Source organism: Rhipicephalus microplus, chromosome 3 (assembly GCF_043290135.1).
Source record: "Rhipicephalus microplus isolate Deutch F79 chromosome 3, USDA_Rmic, whole genome shotgun sequence".
NCBI lineage: Eukaryota > Metazoa > Arthropoda > Arachnida > Ixodida > Ixodidae > Rhipicephalus > Rhipicephalus microplus.
The window spans coordinates 264,017,388-264,034,297 of NC_134702.1; the positions used below are offsets into that span (position 1 = coordinate 264,017,388).

General features: G+C 45.1%; 1 protein-coding gene across 4 annotated transcripts in view; it reads left to right on the top strand.

Annotated features, from left to right (window-relative positions):
- Positions 1–16,910, top strand: part of rngo (DNA damage inducible 1 homolog rngo) — a 116,950-nt gene that overhangs the window by 85,832 nt on the left and 14,208 nt on the right. For all 4 annotated transcript variants that reach the window (XM_037419759.2, XM_037419765.2, XM_037419744.2 and 1 more), the window contains 2 exons: positions 1,261–1,364; positions 5,234–5,393. In XM_037419759.2, the coding sequence (XP_037275656.1) occupies positions 1,261–1,364; positions 5,234–5,393 (264 nt within the window). The remainder of the gene's footprint in view (positions 1–1,260; positions 1,365–5,233; positions 5,394–16,910) is intronic.

The window sequence follows — 16,910 nt, forward strand, 5'->3', positions numbered from 1 at the left end:
TAATCTGTTCGCGATTAGCGATTAGCTCGGGCAACAACGCAGCGGCACGTTGAATGCAATGCAATGAATGCGATGAGATATTGCAATGTTATACAAAGTAAGAGTGGCAGCCAACTTTTCTGGATCCGATATCACGTAACTCCTACAGAACGTTGGTGTAAGCAAATACAGCTGCTTCATGGAGAAGTGGTCTTTTCACAGTCTTTCACGTTGAAAGCGCACTGATGCTTGCTGAGATAGCATGCGGGCCAGCGATCGCAACCGCACCCTTAGAACCAAAGTTCACCGTTGCTGCTCGAGCGACACCACCCCTCGCATTTTTTCCTGCTCTTTCTAGATGGCTGGTTTTCTTTTGTTTTGGCATTCGACGGCAGTTCTAACACACGGGGGATGTTATCGTATGCGCCCTCCAGGCGGTAGGGATGGGCTGGCTCATTTGATCTCTGCTTCAGTAGCACTCGCACGTTTTTACCCGCTCGTAAAAGTTATGATGCAAGGGGGCATGCTATCAATTTGGACTTGTTACGAAACATGGCAGCGACGGCAGAAACCAGCGAGAGTGTTCATATAATTGCTATTGCAATAATAACGCAGTTTTGGCATCTTAATTTGGGCTGGTTGTTTACGCAGTTTTTTTTCCGCTAAATATATGTTTTGGTTAGCTCTGCCTTCAGTTCCACATTTGTTCAATTTGTGCATTTATTTTTTTGAATTTTTGTATCAGACCTGCATATGCTGAAATTCCCTTTATAACTTATTCTTCCAGGAATTTATCAATTTTGTTATATCCAGGTTTAACTGTATTCGGAGTCACTGCTATTCTTGTTTGATGTAATAGTAATATTCACTATTATATTCTCACGGTCACTATACTGTATTCAGAAGTTGTTTGATATACAGTATAGTTCGAGATAAATGGGTTCGACTGTATGGCACCTATTGTTAGTCATTTGTTTCTATCTAGCATTAGCTTGTTACAATGCTAGAAGACAAAAAAAAAAAAAAATGTGTGAAAAGTTTTTTGCTTTGTCGACGAATTGTCTTTGATTGACTGCACTTGATCCCTGCACTTCCATTACAGGAATGTGTCTTTCGAGATGGGCGAACCGCTCTTATTTATGTGTGGGTTGTTGCGCATTTTTGACACTGCTTTGCCGTCGTCTCAGCTGTGTTGGGGCTGTCATAGTCCCTGTACTGATGTGCAAGCACAGATTCAAGAGAAGTTTCTTGCAATATGACACTGTTTCTCCTGGAGCGCAGTGCAGATTGAGATTGAAGGTGTGTTCCTGACATCGTCCTTCTCGGTGTTGGAGGAGCAGCCCATGGACATGCTCCTCGGCCTTGACATGCTCAAGAGGCACCAGGTGAGCCCTCTTCAACTTCTTTGCCTCCTTGTGAATACCTCTCCTTGTGAATACCTCTATACTAACCTTTTCAAACACTCCTTATTTATATGCTTTTCCTGAACAAGGCATTCCTGACTACGACTTTTCACTTACTTTCAAGAAATGTGTGCACTTCTTTTTCTAGAAGTGTATATTTAATTCACCCTACTTAGCATGTACTTGTTTTTCAGTTGTAGCGTCAAATAGTTAAAAAAACTCGCTGTATAACCTGTTAACTTTGTTTTCACTGGCTTCCCTTTTCTCGCCTTTCCTGCTATGCCTACGGACTGCATTAAATACTAAAAAAAAAAAGAGACCACCTTGTTGCATTGACACGCCTAACACCAGTAGCATGGAGTGCTTACGCACAGTTACTCTATCCTCGTGAATTTGGAAAAATTGACGATTTGGGTGTATTCTCTGATCCTGGCCAGCTGTACATTGTTTACTGGTGTCAAACACACTGATTTGGTAATATTTGACTGCAACTCAGTTTATTTGGACAATTCTGGGAGCACACTGAATGAAAAGCGGTGCAAGAGAACAAAAATGATGTTTGTGGCTAACTGAAACGAGGCACTGCGTTGCGATTGACATTACTGCGAACCCAGCAATAAAGACAGGATAACTAGAAAGCTTTGTGTCTCTTTGCACTTGCCAGTGCGTGTGACACCTCATTGGTTGCAGGCATTCAAAAAAAAAAAGTGGTTGCCATGTACAAGTGTATTGGTGATCAAGGCTTCGGTGGTAGTGGCAAATTTCTTTCATTTATCAACGAAAAAGGAGCACCGTCATGTATACATGGTGGTAATACTTGATAAGGTGAAAGTGTAGAATATGTTTTGAGCTAATTAAGACATTGGGGTAAAAGAAGACTCCAAATGACAAGCATTGCGGCTTTTATGTGCTTCTTTTATACAAAAGAAGTACATCATCTATTTATTCTGCAAGAAAATGGAAGTGACTTGATGCAATGACATTTTTTTTCCAGATGCTTTTGATAATTTGGAATTCAGTGAATTGGGACATTTTTTTCTGGCCCCGTGAAATCCAAACAACAACCTTTTACTGTGTATGAAAGGCAGCATGAAGCAAGAGTACAACAGCAGCGCCAGTTGTGCCAACTTAATAAAACTCCACCCGCCGCAGTGGTCTAGTGGCTAAGGTACTTGGCTGCTGACCCGCAGGTCGCGGGTTCGAATCCCGGCTGCGGCGGCTGCATTTCCGATGAAGGCGGAAATGTTGTAGGCCCGTGTGCTCAGATTTCGGTGCACGTTAAAGAACCCCAGGTGGTCGAAATTTCCGGAGCCCTCCACTACGGCGTCTCTCATAATCATATGGTGGTTTTGGGACGTTAAACCCAACATATCTATCAAGCAATCAATAAAACTCCTTATTTTTGCACAAAACCATGATGCTTTTTTAAAGTTGCACCACTCAGAGCTGAAATGTGAGCAGCCAGTTTTCTCAGTTGCGCTAATTTTAGCTGGAAATGCAGGCCAGATTGGCCACTTGCAGCTTGGGCATCATCTAAACCAGGGGGCAACAACCTGTGGACTGTAGGGCACATGACAATGTTATGAATCCCCCCCCTCCCCCCGCCCTTTCCACCTCTTTGCTTGTCATTTCTTATCTGAAGCTACCCCCCCCCCCGCCCCACTTCCCTTCGGACTGGCTTCATTCATGCAATCATTGCTCTCCGCCTGAAAAAGTTGCTGACCCCCCCCCCCCCCCACCTCGAAATTCATATGCTCAGAATGTAACCCTGACCCACCAAAAAAGAAGGGGAGGGGGGGGGGGGGGGGTGGTAAAGTTTTGTGGGCTTGTTCTAATGCGTTCAGAAGTTTTTAAGCCACTTTAGCCGCAGTACACTGGTGTCGTGCAGAAAAGCATCCTATGTTTCAGAAGGGGCTATTAGTATTCACGCCACATGGAACATTTCGTTCTTTGATCGTGCGTGCATACGCTTTATATTCATGAGTACTAGTATGCTTGCTGGCATCTAAAAATTTTACAGGCGAGAATATGGAGCTGTTCATGACACTTCAGCGGCATTGAGAAATGAAGAACAAGAACTTGCCCCAGTTTTCTCTTTTCACCACCACTCTGGCTGCATATCTCTGGAATTTAGAAGTTGCCAGGTTAACTGGTACACTTTAGCATTTGCAGCGCCTGTCGAATGATTTGACAGGCATTGCAAATGGTAACGTGGACTTTGTCATTGTTCACGCTGTGGAGTGGTTGAACACTTTGCTTTTTATTGATATAGCAGAGTAGCTGATGTTGCATGGTTTGCACACATTTTTGTTTTCTTTTCTGAAGGTAGGCCTTTGTTATGCTGCTACAAATGGGATTTCGTGCTAAAAAATTGAATTCTTCTCCTTAACCTGCCCCAAATGTGCACTCAAGTGTTGCAATAGGAATATTTTGTGGCTCCGAAAATTGTTCCAAATCTTGTTTCAGAAGTTGCTCCCCTGATGAAGGAGAAAGAGAAAAGTAACTTTTGGAAGGAGTAGAAGAGCATGCCACTAGATTGGTGTCACATATGAAGTGACATTCATACTATCAATCAGGTAATAAAAAATGCTCAGAATATAACCAACCACTATACATAGCCTTCATAGATTACGAGAAGGCGTTTGATTCAATAGAAATATCAGCCGTCATGCAGACACTGCAGAATTAGGGCGTCGATGAAATATATATAAACATCCTGGAATAAATCTACAGGGGATCAACTGCTACCATAGTGCTTCATAAAGAAAGCAACAGAATACCAATCAAGAAGGGTGTAAGGCAGGGGGGCACAATCTCCCGAATGATATTTACCGTGTGCTTACAGGAGGTTTTCAGAAGCGTAGAATGGGAACAGTTGGGGATAAGAGTTAATGGAGAGTACCTTAGTAACCTGCGCTTCGCCGATGACATTGCATTGCTGAGTAACTCAGGGGACGAATTGCAACTCATGATTACGAAGTTAGACAAGGAAAGCAGAAAGGTGGGTCTTAAAGTTAATCTGTAGAAAACGAAAGTAATTACAACAACCTCGGAAAAGAGCAGCGCTTCGAGATAGGTAATAGTGCACTTCAAGTTGTAAAAGACTATGTCTACTTAGGGCAGGTAATAACTGCAGAGCCGAACCACGAGATTGAAGTAAGTAGAAGAATAAGAATGGGGTGGAGCGGATTTGGCAAGCACTCTCAAATTATGACAGGTAGATTACCACTATCCCTCAAGAGGAGGGTATATAACAGCTGTATGTTGCCGGTACTTAGCTACGGAGCAGAAATCTGGAGACTTACAAAGAGGGTTCAGCTTAGATTGAGGACAACGCAGCGAGCAATAGAAAGAAAAATGGTAGGTGTAACGTTAAGAAACTAGAAGAGAGTAGAGTGGATTAGGGAACAAATGGGGGTTAAGGATATCATAGTTGAAATCAAGAAGAGGAAATGGACATGGGCCGGGCATGTAGCGAGTAGACAGGATAACCGCTGGTCATTAAGGGTAACTGACTGGATTCCCAGAGAAGGCAAGTGAGTTAGGGGGAGACAGAAGGTTAGGTGGGCAGATGAGATTAAGAAGTTTGCGGGTATAAATTGGCAGCAGCAAGCACAGGATCGGGTTAACTGGCGGAACATGGGAGAGGCCTTGGTCCTGCAGTGGACGTAGTCAGGCTGATGATGATGAAGTGAGAGTCCAACAAACAGGGCGACAGACAGAAACACTGACTTGCAACTAAAATTTTATTTTGAAGTGAAGCAGAATAAATAGCAGAATAAATATCACACAAGCTGTACATGAGTGCTTGTAAGTGCGACCCTCCTTCCGAACCCTGTTGTTTGTTTCAGTGCCTGATTGACCTGAAGCGCAATGTGCTGGTGATGGGCACGACGGGCACCGAGACGCCCTTTCTGGGAGAAGGGGAGCTTCCCGAGTGTGCACGGCTGCAGATGCTGGGAGCCTCGCAGAGCGGCTCTACCCTGGGCAGCGAGGCGTCCTCGAGGGCCGGTAATGCCCCGCGCCACCGATCCTCCCAGTCCTTCCTCTGAGCATGCGCCTCCTCCTCTCTGTCTGCTGCTCTTCTTCATCGGGGTGCCTCTCGCTTGCAATAAAACACTCTTGTGACTATGGCTGTCACTGTTCCGAGAATACAAGAAAGCTGTTTGTTCTAAACTATAGCTAGGATGGGGCTTTTATAGAACCATTTTTTATGTACCTTGGCAGCTTCTGTAGAAATGAAGTTTGCAAGGGTGGCTTAGTCTTGTTGGTTTGACAGGGTGAAAAGCACATAAGATGACATCATTCGTCCCTTCTCGGTCTTCCTCCTATGCGCTTTCACCCTTCTACAGAAAGAAATTTATATATTGCTTGCCGAAATTTGTGCTGCTACAATTGCACCCCTTCAAAGGGCTCAAAAAGGAAGCGACAAGTTCTAAATCTGAACCTAGGGCAAAATTTATTTTTACAGAGACCATGAAACTAGCTTTGTGTAATGTGAACAAAGTAGTTCTGGGAATTGACACTCGTACATAAATTTGAAATTCATACTAGGCTTGCAGTAGTCCTCTATGAAATGTGGATCTTTCTCTGAAAATGGCCTTGCGCTTTTTCTCACTGTTCCACGCTTTGGCTTTATTCTCTGCTGCACATTTTTCCTAGTTTCTTATGGATGGAAATCGCAAATTGTGGGCAATCTTATAAATACTGTTTGAATTCATTTTATCCAGCACTTTCTGCTACGAATGTAGCCCTGGTAGTAACTTGGGTTCAATGAACACCACTTTTTCTTATGAAATGAGTGTGCAAACAGCTAGACAGAGAAAGCTGCCATCAGATTACATCATTGGTATTTGGTGCCGTAACTGTTCACTGCAGGTGTTTGTAACCACTATTGTCGAAAAAAAATGCGATGAGGCAAACATATTTGGAATATAAAATGGGATTCAAACCTGGGCCCTCTGCCAAGTAGTATTTTACGGGAGAGCTATGCCGGTGCTTCAAACTCCTTTGCAAAAAAGACTGCTTCATGTTGGGAAACAAATCGCGTTGACATCTGCAATATAGCATGGAAGAAGAGCAAAATAATAAGCAGGCACCACACAATGCAGATTGTACAACTGGTGGGTTCTTTAAAGCTTTGAACCCGTACAATTCACAGTCATCATCCACCCATAGCACACACAATGCTGTGCAATGATGGTGCAGTGAGTGCTTCCCAGCTTTGCCAAAGCTGTGATTTATGGCATAGTTGTGCACATTGCAAGTGTACTTGCATGACCTAGTTGCCCCAGAATAGTTTACAAAAATTCTCTAGAAAGGACACTTTTTCAGCTTTGGCTGTGACTGTGCTGCACATATTACACACGCTTGGCAATGCTTTACTTTCTTCTAGTTGAGCACCAAACCAACACCATGTTTGCAGAATGTCGTCGTCACAATGTGGGGCACATTCTTGAGAGGAATTACATGAGCTAGTTTCATTACAATGTACTACAGTGGAGTGACTGAAGCAGTGGCGCTGCTCTTGGCCGAAAATGCACGGAACAGTGCGTGAAACTGCTGTGCACCGTCAATTCTGCCAATCCAGTATGTAGTGTGCATACTTGTCATTTATGCCTGTACATGCATCGTGAAAACTGTTTTTTTTAATCAAGGCCTTTAAAATTTTACTCACTGGTAGAGTTTAAGACACCACTGCAACCAGTTTCGTTGCAGCCAACAGCCTTCAAGTTCAAAGGAGATGGATAACAAAATAGTTTTCTGCACCTTGTTTGTCGTCTCATTATGACTCTTCTTTCTGCACATGAACAGTGGAATGTTGAAAACTAGCTAAAATCTGGCTATGATGATTACTTATTAACAAGAATCTGAAGTACCAAATATATGTCTCACATATGCACCATAAGCATCTGAATCGATAGATAAAATGGAAAACATTTAATGACTTTCAAGATTTTTCTCTCTCTCTGTGTGTGTGTGTGTGTATATATATAGAAGGGAAAGAAGTGTATACGTAAAGGCTCGTTTTTCTGTTTTGACACAATATTAATAAGATCTAACAGACAATAATGACAAGGAATGTATAGAAGTTATTAGAACCAATGTAATGTAAATAAGAATGTATATATATATATATATATATATATATATATATATATATATATATATATATATATATATATATATATATATATATATATATATTGCCACGCGTACGTGCCAGTGGTGAGGACAACGAAGCAGCGCGAGTGTCCTTGGCCGAGGGCAAAAGACGAAGAAGTCGTTGCGGTCTGTTTCCTGCGATCGATAAATCGTATTTGTTTGAGGCGCTTTGTGTGCTCGTCAATCTCGCGTCGTCACAATATATATATTATAATATATATATATATGAGATCTAACAGACAATAATGCCAAGGAATGTATAGGGGAAGTTATTAGAACCAATGTAATGTAAATAAGAAGAAAGAAAAGTGGGTGAAAAGATAACCTGCCGTGAGCAGGAATCGAACCTATGACCTTCGAATAACGCGTTCGATGCTCTAACCATTGAGCTACCACGGCGGCCATCCCCCCATCCACTTTTTTGGGTTTATACGTGAATTTAAACGCGGGATAGTCAGTCGCCGCCATCTGTAGCCAAGCGGTGAGTGTGGAACACCCTTTTATGAGCCTGTGTGTCGTCACGTAGCTCGTGAGCTTATTACGAGCGGGCAGCTGACCAATAGTCCCTCGTATACAGCCTAACGGTTATCTTTTCACCCACTTTTCTTTCTTCTTATTTACATTACATTGGTTCTAATAACTTCCCCTATACATTCCTTGGCATCATTGTCTGTTAGATCTCATTAATATTGTGTCAAAACACGGAAAAACGAGCCCTTAGGTATACACCTCTTCCACTTATATATATATATATATATATATATATATATATATATATATATATATATATATATATATATACGTGGAAAGAGAGGAAACACAACCTAGCGGTTGTATTAATTTTATTACCAACTGTTTTGACTAATGGACCGGTCTTTGTCAGGGTTTGTGAACAAGTTCGACGCTATGCGAACATGCTGCATCGACATGGTGGTGCAAGAAGGAAATGAGAGAGAGTGACAAAGTGGTGTTTTACAGTAGTGACATATGCTGTGCCAAACAGTTATCTTCGTCTCATTCGCTGAAAGCACAAAAGGCCGTTTGGAAAGTAAAGCTGACATCCAGGGCCAGAAGGCACATGTTGTCAATATGACTGCGTGCGTGTATCCAGCCTTTTAGTACCACTCCCTGAAGCGCCTGTGATTGAAATCGGCTGGCACTGGTTGGGCTCTCCACTTACAGATAATAAGGTAAACATAAGTTAAACGGGATGGCAAAACAAAACGGGATGGCAAAAAATATAAAGAAAGGTGAAAATGGAACAAATAGCAAACATAATGGAATGAGTGATATTGTGTGAGAGATATGTGCACAAATCTGGAAACTCTGAGAAATGCAAACAGACAAAAAGTAACGCAAAAATGAAATAATAATAAAGATATTAATAAAGGTAATAAATGAAAAATCACACAACAAAGATACATATATGAATAGAACATGGAAAAATGTTCGGTTGGTCCATTCCCCCAATAACTATTGGGCACCTCTGTTGAGCATATTGAGAAATAATAATATTGATAAAATAATAATTAAAAATTATAAAAATAAACTTAAACAAATTATTCGACCGGTGGACTGGTCCAAACCGTCGGAAATGAAATTAAGACAACCACTAAGTTGTGTCTTCTGAAGTACGTTTGGCCCATTAAAAAACTTCAGTATATATATCAGTATATATATATATATATATATATATATATATATATATATATATATATATATATATATATATATATATATATATGTGTGACGCATTAACAAGGCGATTTTAGGAGAAGCTGACGAAGAGGAAGTGGGCGTGCATTAGAATAAACGCATGGCACCTGGACCACGACGTGTCTCCATTTTGTAGCGTCACACAAGCCGACAGGATCAACCTCATCAACGTGCCATGGCTAAGCCAAAGCCTCCGCTCAACATACAGAAGTTCAAGGGAACACCAGAAGACGTTCCCATCGACAAGTGGCTTCTTCTTTTCGACATGAAGGCAGCCGAGGCGTCATGGACTCACCGCAATCGGGTCAGTCACTTCAGCGAATACATTGAAGGGGAAGCGTTCAAGTGGTACCTGACAGAGATTTTCGGCAACGGCGAGACAACTTGGGACGATGTCAAGCGTGCCATGCAAGCTCGCTTTGCTATGACTGACGGAGATGCCTTCCGTCTCTTCATTCACTACCGACTGAAAAGAGGGCAGGCCATCAAGGACTACTACGACGAGAAAAAGCGACTGGGTTCCTTGGCTGACCTTAAAGAGAGCCACATCATTTCTGGACTGAATGATGGCGTTCCTCCTGATGTGGAACTGGCGCTCGCCGGACTGTCTTTCAACTCGTCATTAGAGTGGCTCACCGCTGCTCAACGGGTCGAGACATCTTTGAAACCGGTGAGAGGAGTTTTCTGTACTCGTAACGCTAGTATCGCATCAAGAGCTCCACGTCTCTTCAGCAGACCGCAGCAACCAACAACAACTCCTCAACCGCGTGCCCCGCAAAACGAATGTAGATACTGCTCAGCTGCTGGTTTCCCACGACAGTTTCACTGGCACAACGAATGTCCGCGCCGCGGCAATGTGTCCGCTATTGATACTGAACGGGGAAACGAGGAGGGCAACCCAGAGTTTCATTAATACACTTCAGCGCTCTCATCAACGGAAAGCCAGTAAATGCAATTCTCGATACAGGAGCAACAATTACTTGTATCAGCGAGGATGTGCACAAACAGCTAAATCTTCAGTTGATGCGAGACTCCAGCATCATGGTCCAGCAAGTTGCATCAAGCACTCAAACTTTGGGTCGCGTAAACATTCAGTTACAAATTGGGAACGTCATAAAGAAAGTTTATGCACATGTGCTGCGAGGCATGAGAACGCAATTAATTCTTGGCCTAGACAGCGCTTCATACTTCAATCTTTCTGTAAATCTGGAAAGCAAGTCAGTGACACAAGCACGTGAGAATATTAACCTTCCGCATCACAATGAAAAGAAAACCATTCAAGCCCCGCTGATGCGAACCCTGACTTCAGAAAACTTATCGGAGCATGAGTCTGTGGAGCTTGACTCTCTTTTAAGCAAGTATGACGAGATATTTTCGAAATCTCAGACAGATATTGAGTGCATCACTACTGAGAAACATAAGATCGCACTTACCAATGCTGTCCCTATTCGTCGAGCACCATACCGATGTTCACAGGCAGACAAAGTGGAAATCAACAAACAAGTTAACGCTCTCCTCAAGCAAGGTGTTGTGAGGCCTTCATTATCGCCCTACGCCGCACCTGTCATTTTAGAAGAAAAGAAAGGTGAAGGATGCACTCGTCTATGTATTGACAACCGTAAACTCAATGCCATAACGGTACCAGACTTTCAACCAATTCCACGTATAGATGATATTCTTGACCACTAGGGAAAGGGGGAGTTTTTCACTACGTTGGACGTAACGTCGGGATATTGGCATGTCCAAATGCATCCTGACGATGTTCAGAAAAACTGCATTTGTCACGCCTGATGGTCATTTTGAGTGGTTGGTAATGCCGTTTGGGTTGAAGAACGCTCCAGCTACATTTGAAAGAGCCATGAAATCAATAATAGCGATACATCAGCTCACCAATGTTATTAATTACTTTGACGATGTGGTCGTATACTCAGAGACATTTAATGATCATATATGACACCTTGAGGCGTTCTCAAAACCGAGAACGTAAAACTCAAACGAAAAAAGTTCCAATTTGCACACTGCAGCATTGAATACCTGGGCCACAAAATTTCACATGGAACAGTGATACCTAAGCAAAGTAATGTGGCTGCCATACTCAAATTTCCGACACCAAAACGAGAAAAAGATCTCCAGCGTTTTCTGGGCACTGTAAACACCTACCGTCAGTACATCCCCCACTTCAGCGATATCGCTCTTCCACTCACAAAACTACTCCACAAAGGCAGCAAGTGGGTGTGGACAGAAGCATGCGAGCAAGCCTTTCGTGAACTGAAGCAGCGGATAACTGAAGAACCGTGCTTCGCATGTACGACCCTTCGAGACTGTGTACTGTGACGCATCTGGCGAAGGCATCGGTGCAGTGCTGAAACAACCTGATGACAAAGGCAAAGAACATCCTGTTGCTTACTATTCCCGCAAACTACTTAAGCACGAGGTGAACTATGCTATTACAGAAAGAGAATGTCTTGCCATTGTAGATGCCATTGATAAATGGCATTGCTACCTTCATGGAAAGTCGTTCACTGTTGTAACAGATCATTCTGCACTCCAGTGGCTGAAGAATGTTAAAAATCGTCAAGGTCGTCTCTTCCGGCGGTCTTTGAAACTGTCAATGTATGATATGAACATCAAACATCAAAAGGTTGCAAGTAATGTCAAAGCAGATGCGCTCTCTAGAGCCCCAATAGTTAATCTTCTATCACACGAGGACATTCTGCGATGCAACAATGAGCTTCCAAAAGGAACGCACTCATTGGAAAATAACATCATCATCGTTAAAAGAAAAGGACTACGGAAAATATACGTGCCCCATGAACTACGCCCAACCATTCTGAAGAATGCACATCAACATTTTGGGCATGTCGGAGTGAAGAAGACTCTATCACTCCTGTCTCCGCAATATTATTGGCCGCATATGGTAACCGATGTTTCCACTTACATTCGGCATTGTGATACATGCCAGAGATGCAAGAAGACGAAAACAAAAAAGTTTGGGACGCTTGAATCACTGCCTCCAGCTGAAGAGCCCTTCGACCTCTTTGCAATAGACACCATAGGAGGATTTTCTGGATATGGCTCGTCAAAAAGGTTTATACACTTGGTTATTGATCATGCGACTCGCTACGTATGTGCGTTTGCTAATAAAAGTGAGAACAGCGACGCCTACATTTCATGCTTAAAAACATTTTTTTCTTCTGGAAAACCACGGAAGCTCCTTTCAGACCGTGGAACAGGATTTACCGCAGGAAAATTCAAGCAGTTTTTAAAACATAATCGTATACACCAACTATTCACCTTATCTCATCATCCACAATCCAACGGCATGAACGAGCGGACAAACCAGACTATCGTAACGACTTAAATGTAAGATCAAGATCAATGACGAACTACCCACAGAAGTCTTGGACTAAGCTGCTTCCGGAGGTAATTGACGAATACAACAGAACACCACACGAAGTGACCGGCTACGCACCTTCCTTCCTGATCTATGGAATTCCATCTTATCCTGCTGTACTGGAACAACAAGAAGAAACTGTCGAAGCGCGAAAAACTGCAGTTACCAATTCTATCACCTACCACAATAAGAACAAAGTCATTTATGATAGAAAATTTCTTCCGATTGAGTTCCAAGTCGGTGACCTTGTCCTTTACGAGACACCATGGCATCCCAACAACGGCAAACTGAGTTCCGTCATGGGAGGACCCTACAAGATTCTACGCAAGGTCTCAACAGTGAACTATGAGATCAACCGCTCCGTGCTACGCTTACGTGGAAACTCTGACATTGTTCATGTTGGCAAACTGCGGCGTTATTTTGAACCTTCTGAACTGAGACTTTCTCGAGGGGAGGGGGAAGTGTGACGCATTAACAAGGCGATTCTAGGAGAAGCCGACGAAGAGGAAGTGCGCGTGCATTAGAATAAACGCATGGCACCTGGACCACGACGTGTCTCCATTTTGTAGCGTCACACACACACACACACACACACACACACACACACACACACACACACACACACACACACACACACACACACACACACACACACACACACACACACACACACACACACACACACACACACACACACACACACACACACACACACACACACACACACACACACACACACACACACACACACACACACACACACACACACACACACACACACACACACACACACACACACACACACACACACACACACACACACACACACACACACACACACACACACACACACACACACACACACACACACACACACACACACACACACACACACACACACACACACACACACACACACACACACACACACACACACACACACACACACACACACACACACACACACACACACACACACATATATATATATATATATAGTGGGAGTAATAATTCAATGGGCCAGTTAGTCTTCGTGAAGGTATGGGATATGGCACAACAGGAGCGTTGTCAACAAGGATAAATATATTTATTTCCCAACAATTTCGGGAGGGGTCCTCGCTTCATCAGGGGATGAGTTCCCCTGATGAAGGGAGGACCCCTCCCGAAACTGTTGGGAAATAAATATATTTATCCTTGTTGACAACGCTCCCGTTGTGCCATACCCCATATATATATATATATATATATATATATAGAGGACATAGAGTTACACAGAGGACATCCTCTATATATATATAGAGTTATATAGAGGACATCCTTGACTTGTGCAAGAAAGTGGACGCGAGCATGTCAGAGGCTGACAGAATTACCCATGTTTTAAAAGGCATCGCCGACGATGCCTTCACCATGCTCCTAGCTAAGAACCCTCGCACTGTCGCAGAGATCATTACACTATGCCAAAGTTACGAGGAGCTGCGGCGGCAGCGCATATATGCTTTGCTTGTGGTTGCGTCGGTCACGTAGCACGCTATTGCAATCGTGTGCAGCAACCGCAGGTCACCTCCAATTTTCCCACCCAATCGAGCCGCTTTTATGACCAACCGTCACCTACGTCACCGTCGTCCCGTTCCGCTCCATCTACCCACCGTTCACATTCTCCGCGACGTCGCTCACTGTCGCCGATGCGGCCACGTCCACTAGAGGGTGACCAGGAAAACTAGTAGTCGCAGCCCACGAGGCAAGGGCTGCGACGCTGTCGAACTGCAGAAGCTTTCAGGAAAGCCCACCGAACGTGATAGACGTGCTTATGAATGGTGTTCGTGCATCTGCCCTTGTAGATACTGGAGCCGCCGTATCCGTCATGGACGCAAAACTTAGCCGATTACTGCGCAAAGTGACCACGCCACTTTCCGGGCTCTCCCTCCGTACAGCCAGCGCCCAAGGCATTCACCCTACATCGATGTGTACAGCCCGCCTCATGATTCAGGACGTGATGTATGCCGTCGAATTCATCATAATTCCTTCATGCTCTCACGACGTCATCCTAGGATGGGATTTTCTCTCCCGCCACGACGCTGTCATTCATTGCGCACCAGCAGAAATAGAGCTGACACAATTCTCTTCTTTGACGCTGGCCGACAGTCCATCTGCTGCAAGCAAGTTACTCGTCAGGGACGACACGCAAGTGCCTGCAAACTCGTCCGCGGTGGTGTCGGTCTACTGCGCAAGTCTTTCCGGCACCGCTGCACTCCTCTTGCCAGTCTGCAACTGAACCTAAAGAAGTGCCGATTTGCAGCTCGGCAGTTGACAATACTCGGCTACGTCGTGTCCAAGGACGGAATTCTCTCCGATCCAGCCAAGCTTCGGGCCGTGACAGAGTTCCCCAAGCCGACATCCGTCAAGGAACTGCACAGTTTCGTAGGACTGTGTTCCTACTTTCGGCGCTTCATCTGAAATCGTATCGCCACTGACGAAGCTCCTCGGAAGTAACGGGCCTCTCCATTCGTGGTCATCACAGTGTGACAACGCATTCACAACGCTCCGTCGTTTGTTGACGTCGCCCCCCATACTCCGCCACTACGACCCTACGGCCCCTACAGAGGTACACACGGACGCCAGTGGTGTCGATCTCGGCGCTGTCCTTGCGCAGCGCAAACCAGGGTTCCCACAATATGTCGTGGCGTATGCAAGCCGTACGCATACAAAAGCTGAGACTAATTACACCGTCACTGAGAAAGAATGTCTGGCAATCGTCTGGGCCCTTACCAAGTTCCAACCTTATTTGTATGGTCGCCCATTTGATGTCATCACCGACCATCACGCACTATGCTGGTTGTCGTCATTGAAAGATCCCTCAGGCCGTCTCGCCAGGTGGGCACTTCGCCTGCAAGACTACGACGTCCGCGTGCTGTACCGCAACGGAAGGCAACATGCTGACGCCGACGCCCTGTCGCGCTCTCCCTTGCCTGACGACGATGACCACGACTCAGCGTCTCACCTTGCCGTTTCTTCCATTAGCATTCATGCCGTTGCTACTGAACAGCGCAAGGATCGATGGATTGCCTCACTGATAGACTTGCTGACTGATCCATCCATTCCATCCACTCGCGTGTTGCGTCGTCAAGCCCACCATTTCGCCGTTCGCGACGACCTCCTCCACCGACGCAATTACAACGGTGACGGCCGCCAGTGGCTACTAGTCATACCCCGCAGTCTGCGCTCTGACATATGCGAATTCTTTCATTCTGATCCGCAATGTGCGCACACCGGGGTATCGAAGACTTACCACCGCATTCGCCAACGGTACTTTTGGCGCGGCATGTACCGCTACGTGCAGAAATTCGTTCGCTCCTGCATAGAATGTCAGTGCCGCAAAACTTCGACGCACCTGTCGCCGGTAGGTCTGCAACCTCTACCTTGCCCTGCCAGGCCGTTTGGGCGCGCTGGCATCGATTTGTATGGGCCACTTCCACTGACGTCGGCTTGTAACCGCTGGGCCATTGTTGCTGTGGACCACCTCACGCGATACGCCGAAACTGCCGCTCTCCCCGCGGCTACAGCGAGCGATGTGGCCTCCTTCCTGCTCCAACGATTCATGCTGCGACACGGTCCACCTCAGGAACTGCTCAGTGATCGAGGCCGCGTCTTCCTGTCTGAAGTCGTCGAAGCCATTCTCAAAGAGTGCAACGTTGTTCACCGCAAAACTGCTGCTTTGCACCCGCAGACGAATGGCCTCACTGAACGCTTCAACGGTACGCTCGGCGACATGCTCTCCAAGTACGTCGCCGCCGATCACACAAATTGGGATGCCATTCTACCCTTCGTCACCTACGCATATAACACCGCCCCTCAGAGCACTACTGGCTTTTCACCTTTCTTTTTATTATATGGAAGGCACCCGTCGCACACCATCGGCACTATACTTCCGTACAAGCCGGATCCGTCCGAGTGGGCGCCTATTTCTGCTACAGCCAAGCTTGCTGAAGAGTGTTGAGAGCTTGCAAGGACCTTTACAGCGCATGATCAAGAGCAGCAAAAAGGCATTCGCGCTGACACCAGCACTACTGCGCCCACGTTCCTCCCTGGAGCGCTCGTCTGGCTCTCGATCCCTACCACTTCAACGGGCCTATCTTCAAAACTATTGCCCAAGTACAAAGGCCCCTACTGTGTCGTCGAACGAACTTCCCCTGTAAATTACTTGATCGAACCCATCGAACCATCTTCGGACATGCGCCGTCGAGGGCGCGACATTG